The 26991-nt window shown below is 47.6% G+C and overlaps 1 protein-coding gene and 2 long non-coding RNA genes across 8 annotated transcripts in view; 1 reads left to right on the top strand and 2 right to left on the bottom strand.

Annotated features, from left to right (window-relative positions):
* Window positions 1-3265: 3265 nt before the first annotated feature.
* Window positions 3266-5844, top strand: LOC125082064 (uncharacterized). Its single transcript, XR_007121880.1, has 3 exons — window positions 3266-3387; window positions 5400-5497; window positions 5735-5844. It is a non-coding gene; the product is annotated as an uncharacterized LOC125082064 (long non-coding RNA).
* LOC125082063 (uncharacterized) lies at window positions 3604-8677 on the bottom strand. 2 transcript variants are annotated; one of them, XR_007121879.1, is made up of 3 exons: window positions 5421-8677; window positions 4968-5207; window positions 3604-3653 (listed from the first exon to the last, which is right to left on the bottom strand). It is a non-coding gene; the product is annotated as an uncharacterized LOC125082063 (long non-coding RNA). The 2 variants fall into 2 exon arrangements; XR_007121878.1 differs by lacking the exon at window positions 3604-3653 and adding an exon at window positions 4193-4507.
* Window positions 8678-11937: 3260 nt separating this feature from the next.
* Window positions 11938-26991, bottom strand: part of CCBE1 (collagen and calcium binding EGF domains 1) — a 229917-nt gene continuing 214863 nt past the window's right edge. The window contains exons 7-11 of one of the 5 annotated variants that reach the window (XM_047697521.1): window positions 24320-24440; window positions 18848-18987; window positions 18713-18748; window positions 17978-18013; window positions 13851-14119 (exon numbers count right to left, since the gene is read on the bottom strand). In XM_047697521.1, coding sequence (XP_047553477.1) covers window positions 13991-14119; window positions 17978-18013; window positions 18713-18748; window positions 18848-18987; window positions 24320-24440 — 462 coding nt within the window. In that variant the 3' untranslated portion in view covers window positions 13851-13990. Of the gene's footprint in view, window positions 14120-15019; window positions 16101-17977; window positions 18014-18712; window positions 18766-18847; window positions 18988-24319; window positions 24441-26991 lie in introns of those variants that run through there. The other 4 variants (XM_047697520.1, XM_047697519.1, XM_047697518.1 and 1 more) reach the window with 4 other exon arrangements.

The following is a 26991-nucleotide window of genomic DNA, read 5'->3' as shown; positions in this document are numbered from 1 at the left end:
GAGTCCCACGCGGGATTTGATCCCAGGACCCTGGGATCGTGACATGAGCCGAAGGCAGACACTTAACCTACTGAGCCACCCACGCGCCCCCACATTCATTTAGAATTAGAACTTGCTGAGTTGGCCCATGGGACAGAAAGGCAAAAAAAAAAAAAAAAAAAAAAAAGGAAAATCTTTGTGGCATCTTTTCCCAGGAGACCCAGAGTCCCACTTCACTCATGTCCCGTCTGTCGAGGGCCAGAGGAAGTGGAGAGAAGCTGGTACAAATTTGTGGGGCTTAGTGGTGTGGAAGGAGGCCTACGGCAAATTCCATGTCAAGATTTTAGCTTGGGGCACCTGGGTGGCTCAGTGGGTTAAAGCCTCTGCTTTAGGCTTGGGTCATGATCCCAGGGTCCTGGGATCGAGCCCCACATCCGGCTCTCTGCTCAGCAGGGAGCCTGCATCACTGCCCCCCCACCCCCCCGTCTGCCTCTCTGCCTACTTGTACTCTCTGTCTGTCAAATAAATAAAAAAATAAATCCAAATTAAAAAAAAAAAAGATTTTAGCTTGTTGAGGCTTGGAGAACTCTTTTCCCTGGGGACCAAATCTAATCCTAGCACTTTTGCCTGTGGCCATGGGGATGGTGGGGAAAGGACTGTGACAAATCCCCAAATCAACGAGCCTACTAGAACATTTTAGAGGAACACACTGCTCAGAAATGGCTGTGGAGGGCATATGACTGAGTTTCCTCCATGGATTGTGGGCCCGCTTTGTCGGGAAGGGACACAAAGAGTGAGAAACAGAGAGATGGGATTTCATTTCCTCCGAAATGAAATGATTTCTCTAGGCCAGAATCAGTTCCAAACAATGGGGACTGCTCCAAAGGGAAGCTCCGAGCTTCCCCTCAAGGAACAGACTCTGGCAGCCCTGGTGGGTACAGGACCTTGATCTCGACCTTAGGGTAGTAATGTCTCCAGTTAATAAGCAGCCAATTATCTTTCCAAGCTACTAAATCTTCATATAATTTTATTTTTTACAGTTTTTATTTATTTATTTATTTTTAAAAGATTTATTTATTTATTTATTTGATAGATGGAGATCACAAGTAGGCAGAGAGGCAGGCAGAGAGAGAGGAGGAAGCAGGTTCCCTGCTGAGCAGAGAGCCTGATGCGGGGCTCGATCCCAGGACTCTGGGATTACGACCCGAGCCGAAGGCAGAGGCTTTACCTACTGAGCCACCCAGGTGCCCCTCTTCATACAATTTTGAAAGGTCTTTTTTTAAAAATAATTTTTAACAAGATTTTATTTATTCATTTGATAGAGAGAGAGAGAGACAGAAAGAGGGAACACAAGCAGGGAGAGTGGGAGAGGGAGAAGCAGGCTTCCCACTGAGCTGGGAGCCCAATGCGGGGCTGGATCCCAGGACCCTGGGATCATGACTTGAGACGAAGGCAGACACTTAACGACTGAGCCACCCAGGCATCCCAAGGCCTATTTTAAAAGATATTTTCATGGGAACATTATAATGAACATCCACGTACCCACCAGTCAGCTTTTAGTTATCAACCCCAGAACGTCTTATTTTATCTTTTAAAAAAAAATTAAAAAAAAAAGATTTTATCCTTTTGTCAGAGAGAGAGAGAGCACACAAGTAGGGGGAGCAGCAGACAGAGGGAGATGCGGGCTCTCTGCTAGGCAAGGAGTCTGATGAAGGACTCGACTCTCGGACCTGGGGATCATGATCTGAGCTGAAGGCAGATGCTTAACCAACTGAGCCACCCAGGCGTCCCCTTCTTGTTTTATCTACACTCCCACCCATTTCTGCTACCCCATGGGATTATTTTAAAGCTATCATTGAACACATCACAATATTTTAGGTAACTATTTTTTTTTAAGTTTTATTTATTTTTTTTTTAAGATTTTATTTATTTGTCAGAGAGAGAGAGGAGAGCGAGCGAGCACAGGCAGACAGAATGGCAGGCAGAGGCAGAGGGAGAAGCAGGCTCCCCGCCAAGCAAGGAGCCCGATGTGGGACTCGATCCCAGGACGCTGGGATCATGACCTGAGCCGAAGGCAGCTGCTTAACCAACTGAGCCACCCAGGCGTCCCAGTAACTATTTTTTTTTTTTTAGATTTTATTTGCGATAAATTTTCTTTAAAGATTTTCAAAAATCGTAAAACACATGTAAAGTGTTTTAATGATGTCTAGGACTGACTTCCACAAACTCAAAAACCAAAATGAGATAAACAACCCCCTCCTTCCCATTGTTTTTATCCTTCCCCCCAATCCTTCTGCCTTTCCCCACGTGAGTGACTGCAGTCGAGACAAATTACGGGGCTATGTGGACCTTCCCTCTCCCAATAGCATCATCTCAGTTTTGCACCCCAGGTCCAAGAACTGGGAATCTTTGCAGGCGAATCTGCACATGCTTGCGTTTCTCCCTCCCATTTGGAAACCAAATGACCTCAATGTTTGGTTTGCCATGCACGGCTTTCATTTTTCATCTCCCCCCGTTTTTGAAGGAAATCTCTGCCAGGGGCCTGGATTTCCTCACATGCATTCCCCGAGGCAGCGGGAGCTGGGAAAGGCCAGGCTGGTTACAGCGGAGACGTCTCTCTTCTGAAAACAGAGTGCAGAGTTCTGTGGGCCGGGGCAGGCGGAGGCAGGATGCTCTGTCTCCCAAAAACGAAGGGACATGCCTACATTTTCAGACCCACAGCTCCTCGGGCACCTGCCTTGGATTGGGATCGGACCAACTTGGGCTTAAATGATTGAAAGAATAGATGGTCTTTGGGCATAAATAAAAGTAAATGAATTCGAGCCTGGAATAAGTCTAAAGTGGATTGAAAGTGTTAAGTAAAGAACGCATCTCATCTGTAACTGGTTTATTGAAATTCCTAGATTGGTTGAGGACAGAAAGTGGTCTTTTAACTTTTGTTGAGCTGTGCCCGGCCCCCCTACCCCCCCTTTTTTGGTTGTGGCTCCTTTCATGAAATGTTGGTCAAATTTGAACTTTCTAGATACCTTTGGGATTTAAGACCAAGTCCTGTTCATTTAACCTTGAACTTGATTTAAATCTTGGCCAGGGCTGGGGGCCTGTCTGTTGGAAAGGAGCTGGGGTCTGGAGCTGAGCGTCCTCCACCCCCCGCCTCTACCAGTTCAAGCTTCTGGGGTAGGCTGGCATGAGACAGGAGGTGTGAGGACTGGCCTTGGTGACATCCACGTGTCTGAGCGGGGAGGGGTCCCCAGCACTCCTCTTCCTTCTGTGCCCCTTCACATGCAAACACCTCCACGGTCTGTCCCCATCTTCTTCCCAGGGATGAGAAACATGGTTCCTTAGGCTCCGAGGGAGAGGCTGCTCTTGCTGGCTCTCTGATGTCATCATCACAGGTGTTCGTCTTTCCATGTAAGTATGTCCCCTCTCTTTTTTTTTTTTTTTTAAGATTTTATTTATTTATTTGACAGAGAGAAATCACAAGTAAGCAGAGAGGCAGGCAGAGAGAGAGGAGGAAGCAGGCTCCCAGCTGAGCAGAAAGCCCGATGCGGGGCTCGAACCCAGGACCTGGGATCATGACCTGAGCCGAAGGCAGCGGCTTAAACCACTGAGCCACCCAGGTGCCCCAGTATGTCCCCTCTCTTGAGGGCACACGTGCCAAGTACCATGTCTCCTTCCTCATGGGGTTGGGGTGTGTAGATGGGAAAGGAAAGCAAATCATACTCTCAGAGTACTCCCCCAAGGATGCCCAGTCCTTGGCCTTGCTCATGGGGAGTAACCATGCCCACCTGGGGGGTCCTAAAGCTCAGCACCTGGCAAGGGAACAGCTGTCCTCTTTCCTTCCTGTGAGCGCCCCACACTGCCATAGCTATTCCCTTCGGAGCTCCCTCTCACCTGGCTTTAGGATGGGGAGCTCCTCTCCTCATCCCTATATGTAGGGGATCACCTGACCTCCAGAACTCGGTCTTTTCTACAGGCTGTCTGTGCCTCCCCCTCCCCCCACCCACTTCTCCCACAGCCCGGGTTGGGTGGGAGTCAGCGGGGCCGGCACCGTTCTGAGCAGGAGCTGCTCCCACGGCCCTGTGCAGAGGTGGCTGTTGCTTAGCTACTTGAAGATGCTCACTTTGGGGGCGCCTGGTGGCCTCAGGCCTTTAAGCGTCTGACGCTTGATTTTGGCTCAGGTCATGATCTCAGGGGCATGGGATCGAGCCCCATGTAAGGCTCCAAGCTCAGCACAGTCTGCTTGTCTCTCTCCCTCTGCTCCTTCCCTCGCTCTCCCTCTCCCTCTCTCTAAAATAAATAAATAAAATCTTAAAAAAAAATGCTCACTTTAGAATGTGGGGGTTCCTGATGCATTCTCTCTTCAGCTTTGGGCCAAAACACAATTTTGGCTCAATAGGAAAATTCCATTTCCTGGGCAGGCCTTGCAGCTTGTGAAAGCCACCCGTAAACACATACTTGGTGCGGAAGAGGCAGCAGAAAGTTTCTAAGAGGCCTTGTTCTCACGGCTTGTGTGGAGGTGGTTGTTTTCCTTAAAAGGGATGAGAGTCAAAATAAATGGACGGTGTTAATTGTAAAATTCAAAATTTTGTAAAATTCCCCTTGGGGGAATTCTGCACAGGAAAAAATTTAAAAGGGGCTGGGGCTTCGGTGTGTATGGACACAGGCTTGGGATTTCATTCACTAGACTGTAATCCCAGACGCCGGGGCCCAGGACTGTCTTGAGATCTGTTACATTTGCGGTGCTCACCAGTGTATGTCCCACAGAGACCAGCTGATACATATTCTTTGAAGTACTGAATGAACAGAATAGCTTGGGACCCCCAGTGGCTGTATCCTTAGCAACTGGTTGTTTCCTGCTAAATGTTTTCTGAACTCTAACGGTGCCCCGGTGCTGTTCCAGGCTCCCCAAGAGCTAAGAAGATGGTTAAAATTCTGTCCTCAAGAAGCTTTTGACCAAGGGCAGGAGACAGAGTGGCACAACTACCTACCTTTAAAGTCTCCAGAATCTATTAGGGAGAAAGTGACCACCCTGTCTTTGAAGCCAGGAAGGAGTGGGGGTGGGGCAGGGAAGCCCCTTGGCATAAGTCCTATGACCCAGATTGTGTCAAGTGAAGCTGGGTCTTTCATGTTCTCCCCAGTATGACATGCGTGTCACCTAGCTGGTAACGGCAGGGACTCAGAAACCCTCACCTTCACGACGATGGTGAGAGGAGACGATAGTCACTGGCCTGCAAGAGATGGTGCATTTGAAATCACAATGTTCATGAGTTGTCTTGCCTTCTCATAACCTGCCCTCCTTCCCCGGGGATCTACCGTCATGCCTACCTCTAGCTCTCAGGTTAGACTTGTTCCCCTCCTCCCCCTTTATATCTCACCAATTCCCCCAAATTGTTTTCTGTTGGGTCTTCACATGGAATCAGGTGACTCATTTCTCCACATACCCGCTGGTTAGGGAAGACTCTGGCTCTCACAACCGAAAGTGGTAGCCTGGGTGAATCCTTAGGAAGGGAAAGCAGTGGTGAGCATTTCAGCCTTGATGCAGACCCATGGGGGTGGGTGGTTTGGTATTTTGGGTAGTCAGTGGTGTATCCCCATTCTCTCAGAGGGGGGCCCTTCACTCCTCCAAGGTCCCTTCCATGTACCCAGGATCCTCCCCACCCCCACTACCCCTTAGCCTTGAGTGAGCCTGGGGCAAATCTCCCTTGAGAACAGTAACCAGATTCCTTGGTCTCATGGGGGGCCTTTGGGAATCAAGTAAAAGGCACGAAAGAGCCTGAATTGCCTGGGAGTTGCCTCTGGATCTCTCTGTCAGCTGGGTGCAGCCTTCCGGGCTCATCTGGCCATGGACAGACCACTGAATGGAACTTCAAGTCCCACAGTCAGGGAACTGAGCCGAGGAAGAACCAGGTGCCACCAAGTGGGTTGGTTACCCAAGAAAACTCACTAAGAGAAAATGCTTCCCTACCCCACGCACAGATTTTATCTTTGGTGGTAGGATGTAGCTCCGAAAGCCAGTCCCCTGGGGCTACATTTGTTTGCTTGGAACAACCAAACCAAATCGTGTCAATTCAAAGGCTTTCCTCCCACCTCGCATGAATATTTATACATCAAGTGTGTACCCATCGGGCGAGTGGCACTGGATCTCAGCAGCCGACTGCGCCACAGACTCAGCCCTGGAAGAAAAAATGTACTTGGCTGCTGTCCTAGGAAGGCCGTTTTGAAGGGACCTCTTTTTGAAATGTTCTCCACCTGTTATTTCCTTTCTGAATAATCTGAGCCTAATTCAATTTGTGGCACCTTTCTCTCTTCCAGATTTTTTGCAACAGGCAATTTACCCACATCTGGCTCTCTCAAATCCTGTACATGTTCTGCGGGGTTTGGCTGAGACTTTTACGGAGCTGTAAATCAATGACCTTGCTGGAACCCCGGAGACGTGTTCCACATTACATGGTCTTTCGGTTACAAGGCACGACGGCAACCTTGCAAGATGCCATGCGTTATCTCCGGAATGCTGGGGGTGGAAAGGTCGACAGCCTTCTCTGAGCTGACTCAGGGCAGATCCATCTCACTGCTGTGTTACTGTCGGGGAGAAGGCAAAGCACAGAGAGCCAAGAACACCCATGCATTCTAGTTAAAAACAAAACAAAACAAAACATCCAAACAACAAAACTTGACTTTGGAAACAGTCCCCGTCCTCCTATATCATAAAAACTATTTATAAAGCCAAGTATGACTCCATAGATAGGACTTCCCTTCTGGTTTAATGATTTCCCCACCCAGCTCCCACTCCCAGTGTGGTTGGCAGGGATGCTCAAGACAGATGCTGATATAAAGCCACAGGAAAACAGACCGGAGGAGAAGTGAGAATGGAAAACGTTGTCCCTTGCTGGAAATGGACGAGAATCGGAGTGTCTGAATTACCTGGGGATGCTGGTGAAGACTGCCCCGCAGGGAACAGGAGCCAAATGATACTTAAGCGGAGTGACAACGAGCTAAACTGACTTCATTATTTTCCTCCCATGCCTGGGAACCAGCCTCCCAAAGATTAGCAACCTGTGCTGTGGCCAGGGCCCATGGAGGGAGGGAGGAAGTAAAATGGGCAAAGCTTTTGTCTGCGACCCTCCCATATTCTCCACCAGGGGCGTCCCTTTCCTCCCTCCAGATGTTTTCTTTCCTCCTCACCTGGCCATTGACTTGATTCCTGATACAATGTTAATGCAGAGACAGGTTTTACTTGATGCTATCTTGGGCTGTGCCAGTTTCCAGGGAAACCACATACATGTGTATTTAAAAATTACCTGGCACAAAGGATTGGATAATTGAACTATGAAAGCCATATTTGTATTCCTGATTCCTGTTGGAGTTCTCAGTGAATCTGATTCTCTCCTGCTCCCATCCAAAGTCCAGAGCAGATACTAACTGCGTGACAAATGAGAGTTTTTGTTAGCCGCGGTGCAGTTCCCGGCTCAGCAGGAGTGAACGCAAATTCAGACTCCGTACTGCCCACAGACGCTGAATGAAAATCCTCATTTTCATCAAGTCCCCAGACGATTCTTATGCAAAGTCAAGTTTGAGAAGCACTGGTTAAGCAAGTGGGTTTCCAACTGTGGGCTGTCCTATTAATAAGTCCTGGAATCAACTTGGTGATTTTGACCAGGATTAAAAAATTTGACAGCCTATAAGAGAAGATACAAGAGTGCATCATACATAGGAAGGGTAAATATTGAGAAACTTGTTTCAATTGTAAATACTGGGCCATTGTGTGAAATGTGTGGTGCCTCCCATCCTTCGTGGGTCATTGTTATAAGCGCGTGGAAACCGCTGGTCTCACGGTCCTGCTGGCTACCTGCGCCGCTAAGCTTTACCTTTCCATCAAGTTCATACCTCAGACAGGTATCTGCAGCTCTTCAACTGCAGATATATCTGAAAGGAAACACACTTTCTTCTGTTCCCTTTACCATGAACTTTTATAAGAAATGGTTATGTGTGTTGATCAATGACTATTTAGTAAGGACTCACTGGATATATTCCTTCTAGAAAAAAAAAATCCCTCCTGAATGATAGCATGTTTCCTTTTACTAATGTATTATTTAATCTATGATATATAATTTTTGAGTCTTGACTCCTTGTTTTCTTTGGGCTGTATCTAGCACTAAATATAGTAACTTCGTTCTCCCGTCATAATTTCCTCGAATATGTATCCATATCTTACAGTCTCACTGTGTGCACTTGCCAGTCACCTCATATGGGAAGGTCAGAAAGGTAGTCAATCCAGTACAGACTAACACGCAGCCCCCCACCCTCTGTACTACAGAGGACTATTCTGTGAAGCCGTGTGTGATTCCAGCATGGGGGGAGAATGTGGGGCTGGGCAGCTGAGCCGTGTGTATCCTACATGGTAAATATGACAGTTCATCTGACGCCTGTGTGTATGATGGACATTTTAGTTTTGTGACCTTGGGCAAGCTATTTGACCTCGCCGTGGAGGCATACAATAGGGATAATAAAAGTATCCACCCTATAGGGTTTTGTAAAGACAAAATTCAATATAAAAAATATTGATTGGACTTCCACCATAGCTGGGCATGGTGGGAGATGCTGGGAATACAGTCCCAAGGAAAGAGACTGTTGCTGCCCCCAAGGGGTTTCCAGTCTTTCAAGGGAGCAGACAAGAGCCAAGTTCTCATAGAGGCGGTCAAGAAACAAGGCACTTACTTCTACAGCCTCCTAGTGAGTTTCCCTTTTCCCATCCTCACCTTTTCCAGAACCGTCCACGGGTCCAGAAAGAAATACTGAGTCCTAACGGAGGGCCTTAAGGTTCCACCTGGACTGTGGCTGTCTCTCCAAGGTATTTCCTACCACTTCCCAGCTTGTGTATTTGTCCCAGCCACAATGAACTCATCGGTACTTTTTGAGCACACCAAGGAGGTCTGCCTGAGGGTTTCATTCTGATCTCTGTGTGGGTCATTTTTCCTCAACATCTCCCTGTGGCTCACCTCTCCCTTTATTCAGGTCTCTGCTTACAACTCCTTTGCTGGTGAGGTCTTTCCAGAAGATCACATCTGAAGTATAGATTTCCCCACCCCCTCTACCGCTCTCTATTCCTCTACCCTACTTTATTTCCCCCTATGGCCCTTTCTAACAGACACATAACTGTAATGGAAGATTTTATGTGTCCACTTGGCGAGGCCCCAGGACCCAGATATTTGGTCAAACATTATCCTAGGTGGTTGCTGCAAAGGTATTTTTTTTAAAGATGAGATTAACATGTAAATTGATAGACTGCACAAAGCAGATTGTCCTTCATAATGTGGGTGGGCCTCATCTAATCAGTTGAAGGCCTTCACAGAAAAATACTGACCTACCCCAAAGAAGGAATTTATAGTAGACTACCTTTGGACTCCAACTGCAACACCACCTCTTTCTGGGGTCTGCCAGCCTACCCTACCGACTTTGGACTTGTCAGCCTCTCCAGTCACATAAGTCGACTCTTAAAGTAACTCTGTGTAAATACATATACATTTATACTTTCACATACACACACACACACACACGCACACACACACCACACACACCTCCCCCAATACCTACCTATCTCTACAGACATATTCATCATATTGGTTCTGTTTCTCTGGAGAACCTGGACTAATACCTATTATCTATTTGTCTGCCTGGACCAAAAGTCACCTCTGTGAGAGCAGGAATCTTTATCACTACTCTACCCTTGCCCCTCAATAAATTTTTATTGAAGTGGGCAAGAATTTCAGATTTGAGAAGATGCTATTGAAGGAAATAAGCTGGGTGATAAAAGCCAAGGGTTAGGCTGAACATTTCCTTCTTGCACTTGGTTCAGTGGTATTCCTCCCACTCCCTGAAGTTCATGTACACCTGGAACCTGAGAATGTGACCTTACTTGGAAATAGGGTCTTTGCAGCTATACTTGAGATGAAGCTGTTGGGTAATGAGCTCTCATCTAATTAGTGTCTTTATAAGAAGAGAAAACAGGGGCACCTCAGTGTCTCAGCTGGTTAAGCATTTGACTCTTGATTCCAGCCCAGGTCATGATCTCAGGGCCATGAGTTTGAGCCCCATGTCCGGTTCTGCACTGGGTGTGAAGCCTGCTTGACATTCTCTTCCTCTCCCTCTGCACCTCCCTTCTCCCTCCCCACCCTGCACCCCACTTTTGCTCCCATGCTCTTAAAAGAAAAAAAGAGAAAAGAAAATATAGACACAGAAAGCACAGACAGGAGAATATCCCATGAAGACGGAGAGACAGAGAAGTGGAGGGAGAGCAGCATGGGATGCGTGAGGCAGGAACACCAAGGATGGCCAGCAGCCCTGGGCAGCCGCAGATAAGTGTGCACGGCCGCCTCGCAGCCTCCAGGAGGAGCTGACCCTGCCAGCACCTCTTCCAAGGCCAGCCTCTGGAACGGTGAGAGGAGAGATCGCCAAAGGCTGTGGGTCCAACCCTCAGGTGCGGTGTTCTGTATCAGCAGTCCCAGTCCGAGCAAGTGACAGCGTCCCCACCTCCCGTCTCCACCACCGCCCCAGAACCCTGCCATTCAGCACCCCCTCGCAGAGTTGCCTTTCCCTGTGCCCACCGCAGCCGCCCAGCTGCTGAGGGCAGGTGCCCACCTGGCCACCTGTCACCTTGGAGCTGCACGTGAACAGGATGAGGATCCACACACGGAGCTGGGGTAGGGGGTGGGGATATTTCAAAAGCGCTGCGAGCTGCTTCGCAACTTGCAGGGTCTGGGTGTGGGGAGGCAACTAGCTCCCAGTTCTGCCCAAAACAAGACCTGAGTGCATGGGGTGACCAGCCAACCACAGGGATGGGCTGTCTAGAGGCAGCGAATGGGAGTGGTCACTCATCTCAGGTCGCAAACTGCTGTTTAAATTAAGAAGGCTGCAGAAATCCTCTATGAGGCAGTCTCCCAGATTTCCCTGGGCTTGTTTCCCCTACGGGATGCGTGAGGCTTTTCTTGGCCAGGGCTGGAGGCCTTGGGGGGCTGTGGTATGGGTGACGCGCTGACTCTGGCGGGGAGGCTGGGAGCGCGGGGCAGCTCCTGCTGGCTCGGGCTGGGACTGGCCCTCGAAGCACTTTTCTTTCCCAGGGTTTATCACAGTTTGTAATTGCATGTTTTCGTGATTAATGGATTTTGCCTGGGAGGATCCTTGTCCGTGTTGCCAGATTCCCAGGAGGATGGGGATTAGGGCTTCTCGCTGCCTATGTCTGCGGAGCAGGGCACCTGGCACAGCTGGGCACAGCTGACCAGCGTTTGATAAGTATTTGCGGAAGGAAAGGAGCTGTAGAAATCCAGGCCAGCTTCAGGATGTTAAACCCTGCTGAGTGCTAGCAATCTCTTGGAGGTATCCTCCCTTTTTATGGGGGAACTCCACCTCCCCTGGGGCCTGACTGATGACAATTCCCTTTTTCTTGTCTTCACTGAGGAGACCTCAGCTACCAACTCAAGGGGATGCCTCCCCACTCTTTTCCTTTCTCTTTCCTTTTTAGGTAGTCAATTTTTTTTTTTTTCCCCTTCAAAGGCAACCTTATGAGGAATTCTAATCCAGAACCAACTGAAAGCAGAGTTGCTCACAGTAACTCTGGAGGAGGGAACGGGACCTTCACAGGCCTCCCCTCTGTGAGCTCCTGAGGCTTCTCCGATGATCCCTAGAGAGAGCTCTGGTTGGAAAAGCCCACCCCGGAATGGGGAGGGGGGTGCAGAGGATCCTCCCCAGCTGGAGACACGGGCCTTTGAGACTCAGAATCAGTGGAACCTGGGCCGTTAGACTTGAATGTTGGGTACACACTCAGACCCCACCCAGGAGACGGCCTCCCCCAGAATGCAGGTTCTAGCTCTTGGGAGAAATGTCTCCATCTCCTTGTCCTCATCTTGTAAAAAGACAGCTCGTTCCCCAAGCCCAGGAATCAGGACAAAACACAGTACAACCACATAAGAAAAATAACTTTGTTATTAAGCATATATAATCTTATCAAAAGTACTTCATAGTATCATATCCATAACTGTTTGAATATTAGCTCAACTGCGATATGGACCTGTTATAAATAATGAACCCGGCTACTGAAGTACAGGACAGGTCAAAGCGAAACAAAAATGGTCGTGACACACACAGAATCCTCCAGGGCACGTGATTTTGGGATCTCGGAAAGAAGGTGGAGGGTCTCTGGAGGTTGTGTTGAAGGGTCGGTCTTCTATGCTTTCCCTAAAGCAGTAATATTTTTTGAAGGAGCCTGTGAAGTCCAAGATTTTATGCTTTAACAATTACAGGCATGGGTTTTTTTTTTTTTCCTTCAAATGGAAAATTATTTTTTGATTTGTTGGGAAACACACATGCTGACCGTGCCAGGAAAAACTTCATCTATTTCCCTGAATTGGTTACTAATAACTCGAGATGGCTCTGTTCTATTAGCTGTTTGGCTTGGATTCCCATAAATGAATTTCCTTTTCAGGAAGGTTATCGGAGAGATGTTAAGGTTGCACAATGAGGCTGCTGTCTCTCTGTGACAGGCCGGCCTTGGGGGAGCAGGGAAGGGACCGTGATACCCAAAGCATGATGAGGGACTTGCTCTTGGTGCAAGGAGAAGCCTGGGACCTAGTCACAGCCATGATCTTCCCCTGCCTGCCTGGGAAAAGCCATCACAGGGCAAACAGTAGTTGTGAATCCTGGAGAAGGAGCATGACCAGAACCGGGGTGCCCTTCACCTGGTCTTTGGTGGGGTAATACTCCTGCCCCCATGCTGGTGTGCATTTGTTACATTTATCTGGGTTGGCTCTGGGCCCACCTGTCTGAGTTTATACAGCAGAAATGAGCTCAGTCGGTCAGTTCACTCGGTGGCGGGGGCTGGAATTAAGACAGGATAGAGAAGACAGTATTGCCTTTGTACCCCCACGCTCTTTGGCACAGGAAAGCTTATAATTTCTCCTTTCGGGATTGGGGAGGGAGGGAGGATTTTCCTAAACTAAAATATATTCCCTCCTTGCACTATTTTCAACAGCAAATTTTTATGGCCATGGCTTTCCAAAAACAAAAGCAATGATTAGGTCCCTATTCTAAATTCTAGGTATCAGGGTGCACAAAATGAGAGTTAACAGTTCTACAAAGATCCTTTTCCCCCAATTGAACATGGGGATGGGAGTGGCTTAGCAAAGCAGTAGCGAATTTTACCCCCCATTAGGTTTTGAGAAGCCCTGTTCAAACAGTGAGCTTTGACTTTCTACCCATAACCTAAAGATACATTAGGATTAACAGTGATTATGTTTTTCTCTTTGAAAAGTATAATTTGGGCGTACAGAGTACCGATTTGATCCTGAGTAGCCGTCCAAGTTCTGAAGATCTGAGGACGAAAATTATAATCTGTCCTCATCTCGCAGACTGAAATTATACAACACAGGTTATTGGGTTTTGCCGGAGATTATGATCTAGAGTAGGCTCACGAATTCCAGACATTATTTCCTTCAGTTCTTTTTTAAATATATTATCCTCGCCTCTGGCCAAACATGCCATTTGGATGCATTTTAGGAGCATTCGACAATAAAGGAGTTTATATTTCTAAACACAAATCCTCATTAAAAAAAAAATCAAAGACGGATCTAATCATTTTTCATAAGGCCTGTAAATAATTTTGCTTTAGCACTCATCCATCCACACCCTTTAAATATTGTGTTCTGCAAACAGGCAACGTTAAATGTATTCCAGATGGGAATCATCAGCTGCTTAGCTCAGCTCTCCATGAGCCCTGGGGGTGGCGAGGCCCTCGGTTGTGAAGATCGGACTCTGGAGAGACTGCAGGGGGAGGGAAAATGCTAGAAAAGGAGCACTGAGAAGGTGTTTGCTTGTCGCTGTGACTTTCTGGTGGGCTGGCCTCTGGGGATTTTGTATGAGGAAGAGACAGCAGGGCCAAAGGTCCGCGAAAGGCCCAGCCAGCGGCCGACGGACTAGAGTCAGGGCTAGTACCTTGATGGCGACAAGGAAAGACAGGCCAGTGTCACGGGGCCCTCGCAAACGGAAGCCCTTCCTGGCTTTCCGGAGAGAGACTATTGCAAGGTGGCAGTCTCCCACATGCCAACAGCGCTCTCTTAGACAAGCTTTCCCAGCAGGAGAGCGAAGTGATGGGCAAAAAGGAAAAAGAGAAGGAAACAAACACCTCTCAGAAATATGGGGAGAAATCACAGGGAAGAGGAACCCCACCACGAGCAGGCATGAGTGTGCCCGTGACCGTCTTTGAGGCTCAACAGAGCGGGGACGGGCCCCCGATCAGGTAGCTGCATTTCTGGGTGGCAGATGCCAGCTTCCTGGAGGAAAACTGTGCGCTCCCCTTCAAAACCAAGAGTTTCCCTGGTCGTGTTCCAAAGGAGCAGATGCTTCTGCTGGTGTCTTCATGGTTCACTCTTGTTCCTGTTTTCTAAGGAACCTGAGGAAGTCTTTTCTGAAGTATGTCTCTGTCTGGGACCCAGAGGTGTATGGGTGGCCACAGACTCAGTAGCAGCTTCGAGAATACTCCCCTTTCCCAGCCACTCCCCACTTCTGCTTAGGAAGGGGGATCAAGGAGAAGGCCTGTGAGAACTAGAACTTGGATAAAATGATGGAAAAATAAGGAAAAATGGGAAGAGTGGGAAGGAAACTTCTGCCAAACAAGAGACATTGTTATTTCCCTCGGCATCCAAGAGAACTTCCAATAGTGTGTTACTCTCTGCGTTGGCGAGCTTTGCTGGCCCCAGACAAAGGGTTCCAATTCCCAAGGAGAGCAAACAGACTTGCCTCTGCGGATTCCGTGGGGATCCTGCTCGAGGCTCTCCTTCTCCCTCTCCGAAGACCCAAGCAGACAACCTCCTTCCAGCCTCCGGCTCCAGTGCATGTTGATATAACCAGGATCGTGGTGTAATGGTCCCTCCTGGGCACCCAGTCAGAGGCGGGCCATTCAGTGGGGTTCCCTAAGGGTCAGCCACTCTCATGTTACGATCCATGACTTACTGAGCAAGCCCACTCGTTTGACCACGTAGCTTTAAAACGTCTAGGCAAACCAGGAGCCCATTATTTTAATGGGAATCCAGGCGCTTCATTCATTTACTTTGTTTTGAGAAGAGGATTTACTCCTACAGCAAGAGGAACAAATGTACAGAGATGCATGGCATAAACCCTTAAGCGTCATTTTTGAATTTAGAATGTGGTAACTTACAGGACAAGAAATATAAGATTACAGTTTCCCTCCATCTTCTCTAATCTCTGCTCCTTCTTATTTCCCTCCTTCCTTTAATCAAAATTGGGAAACAAGGTTGGACAAGAGGATAGAATATTTAAAAATATATTAGTTTGACAAGGAAAAAGAATTATACACCAAGGTAAATATACAGTGTTGTTTTCCCCTTTTAATTAAAGAAAGTTAATTTTGATACTGAGTAATACTCTGTTTTGGACACATACCTTTTTTTTTTTTTTTTTAATAAGTAACCTCATATGTTCTCAGAGCTCACCTTGCCACTTTTCCCTTTGGATATTTTGCCAAACTTTAAGACACTGTGAGAGTACGTAACTCAGAAATTCAGAAATTCATGAACAAGAAGGAAGTAAAAGGAACGTTCCTGTGTCTCCCTCCCCGCCCTCCCCACACCCCCCAAGCTGGCTGTGGAGGGAAGCATGTAAAATTAATGACTTACTCCTTCACGTGTCTGGCAGGGGACTCTGAACACAGTGTTCGGAAGAAGAGCAGGAGGGAGAAGGCAGGAAAAGAGTTAAAGAAATTAAAGTTGTATCTTTTTAGGTCTCCAGTGGGTTGGTTTTTTTTTTTTTCTTTTTTTGTATAGGATTTAACTGCAGGTGAAAAACACTTTTCCCGTCCTTTGGCATGACGATAACAGGACATGCTAAGGATAAAAGTCTCTGGTGGGTCCCAAGTCCCTCATCTCGGTTCTTTTTGGGTACTCGTCTCCAGAGCCAAAGTCCATGGTTTCCGGGTAGCTGGAAAATTCCTGAGGTAAAGGGAACTCCTCCGCTGACGAGTGTGTCCGGTGCCCAAACACCTTCTCCTGCAGCTCGGCAATGTCATTGCGGATGTCAGCCAGCATAAGTAGCAGGAAGTCGAAAGACCCAGGGGGTCCCTGTGCACAGGAGAGGAATCAAAGCCAGAAGACCACAAACTCAATCCTGTGCGAAGCCACGGTTTCTGTGGGCGCCATGATTTGCTATTCCTCCCCCTGCTGAATGGTAACTACTTCGTTGACAACTCTGTGTCCCAAATGGAGTAAACATAACTACTATAGTAGCCAGGTGGGGTGGGGGGGCGTTCTTAAGATCACCTCCTAATTCCTTCACCTCCCGTATGAGCTGAGGTGACACAGTCTATCTCCTCCCTCCTAATTCTCAGCTACATCAAATCTGGTAGAATTAAAGAATATGAGAAGAACCCTCCTACGTTACTTTCCAAAGAAAATGGGGTAACACAGAGTAACACAGATGTGGGGATTCCGGGTTTGCCTGGGAATTTGCCAGGGTTTGCCTGTTAAGCGTCTGCCTTTAGCTCAGGTCATGATCCCAGGGTTCTGAGATCAAGTCCCACATTGGGCTCCCTGCTCAACAGGAAGCCTGCTTCTCCCTCTCTCCCACTCCCCCTGCTTGTGTTCCCTCTCTCCCTGTCTCTCTCTCTGTCAAATCAATAAGCGGGGTCATTAAAAAAAAAAAGAGGTTGGGATTCTTTGGGGTCTGAATCTCAGCTCTGTTGCTTACTAGCTAGTCTTGGTCAAGTTACTCAGTTTCTTTGGGTTTCCATCTCCCTATCTGTAAAATGGAGATAATAATAATCTTAACATCGTAGGGTTTCATTAGTGAGGATTTAAATGAGTTAATAAATAAAGGGCTCAGAGCATCGTAAATGCTCTAAATGTTATCTTTTAAAAAAGGAAACAACTAAGATGTTTTTAAAGGTCATTGACTATAACTGTGACCTGAATGCAGTTGAGAGTATGTTGTAAAGACATCCATTCCCCATTGACCAGGAAAGGTGTAAGGCCTTCCTAATTTTTCTATGAACATTTTTTAATCATTGTATGGTATTTGTTAACCTTTGACTTCTACGTAGCGCCGTGCAGGGCACGTCAAAATAACGCGTGAACGGGCAAGGTCAGGGCTTGTTAGTGGCTTGCAGTAAACATCTTTATTGCCTATGGCCTCTGATGCTGTAGTTACCGCCTTTGAAACAGCGACTCCATCTGTAAAGCAGTTACAGGTAGACAGTGTTTTGATAGTAACTGATGCTCCTTTCAAGGGTGGAAGCTCAGATTACACTTGCCATGGCACAGGTGAGTGGACAGAGAGACGCCCAGGGGTGCTAAGGATGGCCAGGATCTGATGGCTCATCTGTGGAAGGGCTGGGTGAGAGCCCAGACTGCCTACATCTAAGCCGAGGCTGTCTGTCTTCAGAAAGGACACCGATCCTTTCAAAAGCAATGGAGTTGCTTGAATTTCCTATGCTTTGGTTACTACTAAGGTTCCTTTTTTAATCTCCCAGACACCAACATATATCCAAGCCAATTTATTCTCAATGGGCCCAAGCAGCTGTGTAGGTCTCTGCGGTTTTTTTGGGAAGAGCTGGTCATCGGATCTGCTCGAGTTGCAGTGGTGGCTAAACTCGTAAGTGTTCAGAGTTAGGAGAGCCCCGTCTGATGTTTTAGGACATACTCGGAAGTAGACTCATAGCGTATATATATATATATATATTTAAATCTTAAGGGAAGATCTTCCATATAAAGATTAGCCATGTTAAAAGAAAAAGAAAAAACCCAGAAAACAAATTAAAAAAAAAAAAAATCCCAACCAGCTCTTAAAGTCCTCCGAGATTCTCCTCCTCACCCCTAAGTTCCCCTTGGGTAGGCTGAGTACTGGCTGGAAGGGGCTGGCTGTTGGCCAAGTTAACAGGCTCATCAGAGCTACATCCTTGAGGACATTACCCGGAGGGAGGGGGGCAGATAGTGCTACTCACTGGCGACCCTCTGGGTCCAGGAGCTCCTCTCTCTCCCTGCAAGTAGAAAGGTCACATTAGCTTTGTGGACTGCGTGGGATACCTCCCCCAGGCTCCATGGAGATCCCCGGCGTCACCACTGCCTTACATAAACAAGTATTTTCTATCAGAAACAAATGGAAGCTTGAAGCTGGACTCAAGGGACCCTCTTTTTGAACAGAACTGCTGGGGTCAAGTGTCTCTCATTCTGATTTCCCCTGGGGCTGTGGATTTTCAAACCAGACCTGACAAGAGGAATGCTTGTATTTCCAGGCAACGTGTGCAATATCTCACCAACTTTCTAGAGTGATGCACACTGACTTATTCGTGGGGTGAGACGCGGGCAGCCCAGGAACTGAAAGCACCCACTTGCAGAGACGGGAGCTTTTCCTGTTCTTGATGTAAACACGTCAAAGGAGTGGGGACACACCACACAGCCCTGCCGAGGAGCACCGGCCCAAGAGAAAGACCCCTGCTGCACGGGGCTTGTGTAAAATGTATAGAGGTGCTCATTCATAGGGATGGTTTTGGGTTTTTCTTTTTTTATTACAGTTGTTTGCATCTTAGATTTTCTTTCTAGCTTGGAGGAAAAAGAGTGTCCCAATTTTGCAACGTGCGAACTGGGGAGAGGAAACAGTGCTCGGGCTTTACTCGATGTCCGCCCAGTAGGTTGCAACTGGGAAAACTTGGGCTGTAAGGACCACTCGGAAGACTGACCTTAGAGCCGTCTCTTCCTGGTGCACCTGGCGGACCCTGCAAGACAAAGGGATCTAGTTCAATAGAAGGAAAACGCATGGGACAAGAACGTGTTGTCCCCAGCAATAGTAAGTGGATCTCTGATAAAATACTGACCACGGGGCCCCTCCGGCCTTGCTTAATGTGGGACAGATCAGGAGATGGTCCCATGGGTCCCATCGAGCCCCGCGGGCCAGGCTGCCCGGGAGGTCCTGGGACACCGGGGAAGCCCGGGCTTCCCTTTGGTCCCGGTGAACCTGTAATCAAAGAAGAGCTCGTTAGATCTACATCCCATGAGGACAGGGGCTCTGGCTGCCCAGGGTGTTGGGGAGCCCTTTGCAGCCATTTCTCCTTGCGATCTGGTATCTGCCTTCTGATGTCTCTAAGACACCCTACAGGCATTTTAAACTTAACATGATCAGAATTCTCCATCCTTATATAATCGTTGTAGACTACATTTCTCCAAAAACATCTCAACATCCCTTCTCTGTGAGAGAATTAACAGCTTACTTCATTGTGTACCACAATACTATACAATGTCTCTGTTTATATATTAGATATGAATATATACATTAGCTGTACATCAAATATAGATGTATATAACTGTATCCATACACACGTATTCACAACACACACACTTCATACAGGTTTATGTAGTTGTTTATGGGTACCGTTGTTCTCTGAATTTCCTGACATCTAAAAACTGGGAGATTTCCTACAGAAATCTGGATTTCTGGCATCTGTTTGAAGACGGGAAGAACTAAAGCCTGGACCACTATTTTGCCATTGGCACAATGGTTTGGTTACCCCCTGCCGCTCACAGGCCGCCCCTTCCTTCACTTGTGTCGCCTGCCAGGTCCCTGTAGACACTGTGGGTTTTGTTTTTATTTCTTTTCTGAGGCCTAACGTGACAGAGCACTGGGGGTATTTGGAGTTCAGGATCAAGCCGTAGGGCTGCTTTTGTGGCTGTCTGAGGGCCGGCGCGTGTCCATACTGATCATGGAGGCTGACGGGGAACTGACCTACAGGCCTCACCTACCTTCACCTACGCACACGGAGAGTTGGAAACAGTCTCTCTGGCGTGGCTGTTAAGTTGTGGGGCAGCACCTGGGTGCAGACCTCAGGACATTTGCCTCTGCCTTAGGCCCTGAATGTCAGCTGGGGGCAGGGGGGGGGGGGGGAAGGGGGCTGAGAGCTAGGAGAGCACTTTTCTTCATTGTAGTAAATGATACAGAGAGGTGGTTATTTTAACTACTTTAAGATGGACAGGTTAGTAGAATTAAGGACATTGACCTTGCTGTGCAACAGATCTCTGGAACCTTTTCATCCTGCAAAGCTAAAACTCTGTACCTACTGAACAACAAGTCCTCATCTTCCTTCCCCCAGCTGCTGGCAACCACCATTCTACTTCTTGTCTCTATGAACCTGACTGCTTCGATGACTTATTAGTAGAATCCTATGGGATTTGTCTCTTGCGACTGGCTCATTTCACTTAGCAGAACGTCCTCAAAGATCATGTTACAGTGTGCAACAGGGGTTTCCTTCCTTTCAAGGCTGAATGACATTCCCCTGCTGTATATACCACCTTTGGTTTACCCACTCATCCTTTGCTGGACACAGGTAGCTTGGCGTACAGTATGCAAACATCTCTTCGAAATCTTGCTATTGAATCTTTTGGATATTATACCCACATGTAGGATGCTGGGTCATATTAGTATCACTTGTAATTTTTTGAGGAACCTCTACCCTGTTTTCTGCAGTGGCTACACCAGTTCACATTCCCACTAACATGGTGCAAGGGGTCCCTTTTCTCCACATCCCCACCAACACCTGTTCTGTTCTTTTCTTGACAGTGGCTCTCCTGACAGATGTGAAGTGATGCCTTGCTGGGTTTGCATCTCTCTATGACGAGTGATATTGAGCGTCTTTTCATGCGCTTGTTGGCCATTTGTATACCATCTCTGGAGAAATGTTTATTCAAGTCCTTTGCTTTTTTTTTTTTTTAAGATTTTATTTATTTATTTGAGAGACACAGCAAGAGAAGGAACACAAGCAGGGGGAGTGAGAGAGGGAGAAGCAGGCTTCCCATCGAGCAGGGAGCCTGATGTGGGGCTCAATCCCAGGATCCTTGGACTCATGACCTGAGCCAAAGGTAGACGCTTAATGACGGAGCCACCCAGGCACCTTTTCTTTGCTTATTTTTATATTGAGGTTATTTTTTATTGTGGAGTCGTAGTTTTTTTTTTTTTTTTTCCTATTCTGGATATTAACCCCTTATCAGATAAATGATTTGCAAATATTTTCTCCCTCTGTAGAATGTCTTTCACTCTGCTAATTGTATCGTTTGTTGCATAGTTTTTAAGTCTGATGTAGTCCCCTTGTCTATTTTTGCTTTTGTCATCTGTACGTTGGTGTCATACCCAAGAAATCTTTGCCAAATCCAACATCATGAGGCTTTTCTCCTATGCTTTCTTCTAGGAATTCTATAGTTTCAGATCTTACATTTAGATCTTCAGTATATTTTAGGGGATGCCTTGTGGCTCAGTTAGTTAGATCTTCAGTATATTTTGAGTAAATTTTTGTATATGGTTCAAGAGAAGGGTCCAACTTCATTCTTTTGCATATGGAACAACATGAGTTTTAACCTGTTTTCACCTATTGACTCTGTGAGGGTGTGGACTATGTCCTAATTGTCCACACACTTGCAGAGTCCCAAGTGCATACAGGCTCTTTAGGAAATGCTTCACATCAAGTGAGCACAGTGAAGACGGTGGGCTGATTGCTGTGCTAGAATCGTTCACCAGCAATGTCTGTTTCAAATGCATACAGTCATATTCGTTGAAAATCCCCAGCTAGCTCCTACTAGAGACAAAACACAGCAACTGGATGCGATAATCTTCAGGCATCGGAAAACAGAACAAATCAAATCTAAGAAACAAAGACTTGCGATTTTTCATATTTTGGGAAGTCTTCTTCTAGCTCACAGCATAATTAGGCCAAAGTTAAAGGCAGTCAGTGTTCTCTCCAAACATGTTTCATACCCTGACTCGCAACGCTGGTTCCAGGCACAGCCTGAAAAAGTGTATCTGGGAAGGGGACCAGATTCCTCCTATAACTAAAAAATACTTCACGTCCAGTAGCACAAGGACAGGCCAGAGGTAACGTTTTGCCTTTATCTACACAATCAATGAACTTCAGAGATCATTGTGTGTCAAGTGTCCTTAGGATGTGGGGCTTGGATGGGCGAATGGCAACCTCTCATGCATAACAGTGAGGGTCGGGGAGCAGCAGCCACCCCTTCCCCACGGAAGACAAAGGATTCCAACCCGGTGTGGTTTCCCGTGCTGAAACTCCAGTCTGTGATTCATCATAAGCCCTGGGACTGGACTTTTACTTATGGATAAGAGAAACCTGATTTATGTCTCTAGCTGCCCCAGTACAGCTCAATGGAGGACATCGCAAACTGATGCTGGAAGTAAGGAGAGAGAAAGAAAGGTTTGGAGGACAAAGTAAGGGCACAGTCCATTGCTGAAGTTAGTCCTCTGTTACTCCCTGCTGCATCAAGGACCCTGGACAGCTCAAACTGTTAGAAACCAGACGGCAGAATTGGAAAGGAAAGCCAGCAAGTCGTTTATTAAGAATACAGCCAGCCAATGGCACCCTTGTTTTTCCTTCATCTGTCCTTGTTGGAGTGATTTGTAGACTGGCCTGGAGATGAACTTCCTCTCGGGAAGCAGAGCAAGAACACACTTTTAGAGAAGGGTGGAAACTCCGAGTTGGGATCAATCTGCAAGGAAACCCACATCTTCTTAGGAACAGCAAGAGGCTGCCTATGGGAGGGTCTGGAGAAAACTCCACCTGTCCCAGAGGACCTCAGGCCAAGGGAATGAGCAAGAGGATAAACCAAGGTCCTGTACCAGTCCTTGTTCCCTGTATAGACTGAGACCCAGGGCACCTGTGTTTGGCAGAAACGAGATTAAGATATAAGTGAAAAAAAGAAGAAATAAATAGTCTGGAAAGAATTTGGAGCCTTTGTTGTTGGTGAACTTTCGGTCTTAAATCTGTCCATATTCTTCCTGCTTGAACAAACCGTCCCACTCTTCCATGTCCAGGTCAAATCCAGGTCCTGGGATCACTGCAGACCATCACTGTGGTCTCTCCCTTCTGTAAGCTCCCGCAGCAGGGAGACATTTTTACTCACTTAGGGGCAAGCAGATACTGTTTTCTTCTATTTGCTTTTGCTCTTTGTTTCTTGTCTTACTGGAAGGCCAGGAGGTCACTCATAACATCTAGCACACTACTAGGCAATGACAATCAGGGAAAAGGCACTCTATGTTTTAGACTCATCTGCTAACACTGACATCATTTCCTTTATTGGTGTGGATAAGATTTTGTTGATCTATCTTATCTGTGGAGGGACTCCTAATAAAATAGAAAACATCATGTAACTATTTTTTAAAGTTCTCATTGTAGAGTGCCTGGGTGGCTTAGTCAGCTGAGTGTCTGCCTTCAGCTCAGGTCATGATCCCAGGGTCCTGGGATCGAGTCCCATATTGGGGGTGTGGGGGGGGGGTCCCTTCTCAGCAGGGAGTCTGTTTCTTCCTCTCCCTGTCATACCCCCTGCTTGTGCTCTCATGCTTTTTCTTGTAAAAATGAAATCTAACCCCCCCAAACATTTGTTAAAAAGAAAAATAAAGTTCTCATTGTGTACTTCCTGATGGAACGATGGGACATTTGGGATTGTCTTCAAGTGATGAGGGTAGATCCCTAAAGCAAAATGCTATATGAGAGAAGCCAGGTGACCAGCACACCCGTGATGAGATTCCAGTGCTCTGAAGTTCTAGAACAGACAAAACTAGTGATAGAAAGCAGGTCAGTGGTTGCCTACAGTTGGAGACAGGGGGGGTAGATTGCAAAGGGGCTCAAAGGAACTTTTTGGGGTGATGAAAATACTCTGTATCTTGATGTAGGATAGTGGTAAGTAAGTGCCTGATGGGGGATGTATATTTTCCTCAGAACTTGTTGAACTGATTAGAGCTGTACGTGTTACTGTGTATAATTGTATCTCAGTAAAGTTGACTGAAGAAAAATATATGGAGGCATACACACACACACACACACATGCACGCACACATGTATACATATAAAGAAACACAGATGTGAGTGTGTTCACAAATAGGGGAAGGACGAAGAAAGGCTGAGGAATAGCAGGGACAGGGATGGCCATGGGGGGTTACAGCTGGCTGACATGCCCCCGTGGGTTCCTCACCCAATTCTATTTTTGCACATTAACACTCAAAAATAAGTCTTCATTTTGTTTCTCCGTAACTGAAAATTATCTCTAAGAATCTTACCCAAGCCCAGGACAATGACCTTCTTCTTCTCGATTTCTCCTGGTTATGAGGGTTTCTCAGGCTCGAGGACCCAATTCCCCTAGGCTTCTCGTGACAGGGGGGTGGGAGCTCCCCCGACTTCCGCTGCTGCCCTCACCCTCACAGTCTGAACCCGGGCCGGCCCCCACCCATGGTGGCTTCCGGTAGGCCACGGCTGGTGGCTCCATCACCCTCCTCTGCCCTCCTCCCCACTCACCAGGAGGGCCCTGGCCCCCAGGCAGCCCAGGAGGTCCTGGGAGGTAGGCATTTGAGGCCAGTACTTTGTTGCCAGTGATGTACTTGCCCAGGTCGGCAGCGCTGCTGGGGAGCAGGGCGATCTGTAAGGAAGAGGATCTCTGGTCAGGAAGTGATGGCTCCAGGCCAGGAAGACAGTTGCATCTGGGTGTTTGCAGGGGCTGCCAGTCCTTCTGGTGGTTGTTCCCCTCCATCCTCAAAGGGGTCTAGGGATCTGCTTCCAAATCCAGAGGCCTTCCAGTGAACGTGACTTGAGGGAGATCTCTTGGCTGATTAGTGGATAAACCTGGACAGGCTCCAGATAGTCTAGATATCATCACTGACTCATTATTACCAAACTGATAGAATTGACCTGTTTCAGACATTCAATGTGTTAATTACTTTATTTAGTACCTACTATGTGCCAGGCCCTGTGCTTGGTTATAAGGTGACAATGGCGATCAAGACACGGCCCCTCAGCCTTGGGGGCCAGGACCAAGAAGGTGGCTTGCAGTTCACCTACACACTCAGGTGTTCGGGAACGAGTGGCCAACAGTGCCCATGATGGAAAAACAGGTCCGCAAAGTTTTGGACACTCCTACCTTCAAAAGGTGGTGCCTAACTTCTGCCCTCTGAGGGTGGGCTGTACTTAGAGACTCACCTCCAATAACTGGAAAATGGCAGAAGTGATGGTGGGTAACTTCTGAAATGGGGGCATAAAATGTATCATGGCGGCTTCCTCTTCGCTTTCCCTCCTGGGTCACGAGCAGCTCACTCTAGGGGAAGCCAGAGGGGCCACCCAGACAGATGACCTTCACAATCCTTGAGGTCAGGTAAGCTGTGTGAATCCATGAGACCCTCTGGGAGAACCAAATGCTACAAACCTACAGTTTGTCACCAATAAAGGGAACTTCACCACCCACCTTTAGGGCTGTGGGGACTTAATGGGAAATGTAGGTTAGGTGCCCAGCACAGGACCTGGAACATAGTAAGTGGCTTGATAAATGGTAGTTCTAGTCTCTGTCTTCCAGGAAGCTAATTTGGTGGGGCAAAGTCAGGGGGAGAAAGGCACATTTATGGGATCAGAGCTAACCTCTCCAGAAGGCTTACTCTGGATCCTGGAGGCCCATAGAAACCAAGTATCTGAGATTTTCTGGAACATGTTATATCTGTCCCTGTATCCTCCTGGAGGAGGCCCTGCTTGGAAACCCTGTGCCCAGAGAGCAAGAGATTCCAGGAGAAATAGTGTGGCAGAGCTCCTCCCTAGCCTTGGAATGCTCTGATGCCCCGCACCCGTCTTTAGATCTGAGAGTTCAAGCCTGGAGGATGGGATCAGCTCCCTTTGCTCCCCAGTAAAAGCCATGAGGTGATCCAGTAAATGTCTCCGCTTCCCATCTGACCTCCTGCTGGGTGGTTACAGCCCGGTTCCCTTCAGTTCCCTGATGCGATGCATCAGCGGAGTGCGTGGAAAGTCAAGGCGCTAGTGTTTTGGAGGCAGATGTCCAAGGTCCTTGGCTTGACTTTGCTGCACAAACACAGCAGAGGGTGGGCTGGTGGGATGCAGGTGTTTGCGAAGGTCATAGTCATATAGGAAGAGTCTACGTTAGCCTGGACTCCGGTTGCCGGAATCACGAATATCATTATCTCATATTAACCTTGGTAGTAAAGCATCTACCTCATAGAGCTGTTGGTAAGAATCAGGCAGGTGCTGCTGTGAAGCACTTTGTAAGCACATATGATTAACATTATGCATACAATTAATGTTATTTAGGGGCTCTTGAGGGGCTCAGTTAAGCCTCTGACTCTTGGTTTCAGCTCAGGTCGTGATCTCAGGGTCATGAGACTGGGCCCCGCATGAGGCTCTGCGCTCAGTGGGGTGTCCACTTGACGTTCTCTCCCTCTGCCCCTCCCCCCATGCTCACGCTTTCAAGTAAATATTTACTTTCAAATATTTTATTTATTTGTCAGAGAGAGAGATGGGGGGAGAGCGAGCATGTGAGCAAACACAGCCAGGGGGAGCAGGAGGCAGAGGGAGAAGCAGGCTCCTCGCTGAGCAAGGAGCCCAACGGGGGACTCGATCCCAGGACTCTGGGATCATGACCTGAGCTGAAGGCAGAGGCTTTAACCCACTGAGCCACCCAGGCGTCCCTCAAATAGATCTTTAAAAAAATGTTGATTGGTAAGCATTTACAAAGCTCCAAGTAGCAAACACTGTCTCAAGTCCTTTATAAATGTTAATTCATTTGATGGTCACGAAAACAAAAATAATATTGTCCTCCCCTTTTAATCCAGGGGAGGCATGGAGACGTTAAGTCACTTCCTTAGGGTCATATATCCAGCAGGTAGCGGGGCTAGGATGTAAACTTAGCTTATGTGGCTCTGGAATCTGTGTTCCCGACACCACAGCAAGCTGCCTCCCTCGACGCTGCCAGCGGTGCAGTGACTCCAGTCACTGCAGTATGGCTCAGGCTTCCCCATGTCCTGAGAAGGGCCCTCTGCTACGATCAAGGTAGCAGAAGAGGTCACAAACGACTGAGCCATTTATTTGCCTGGCTCTAACGGCGGTGCTAGAAGGCGCAAAGGCAGACAGCGGGATGCAGGTGTGCGCAGGCCTCCGAACCCGCACTGACCTCTAACTTTGGAGGCTCTGTCTGC

The sequence above is a fragment of the Lutra lutra genome, chromosome 12, assembly GCF_902655055.1.
Source record: "Lutra lutra chromosome 12, mLutLut1.2, whole genome shotgun sequence".
Lineage (NCBI taxonomy): Eukaryota > Metazoa > Chordata > Mammalia > Carnivora > Mustelidae > Lutra > Lutra lutra.
This window is presented reverse-complemented; position numbering and strand designations above follow the sequence as displayed.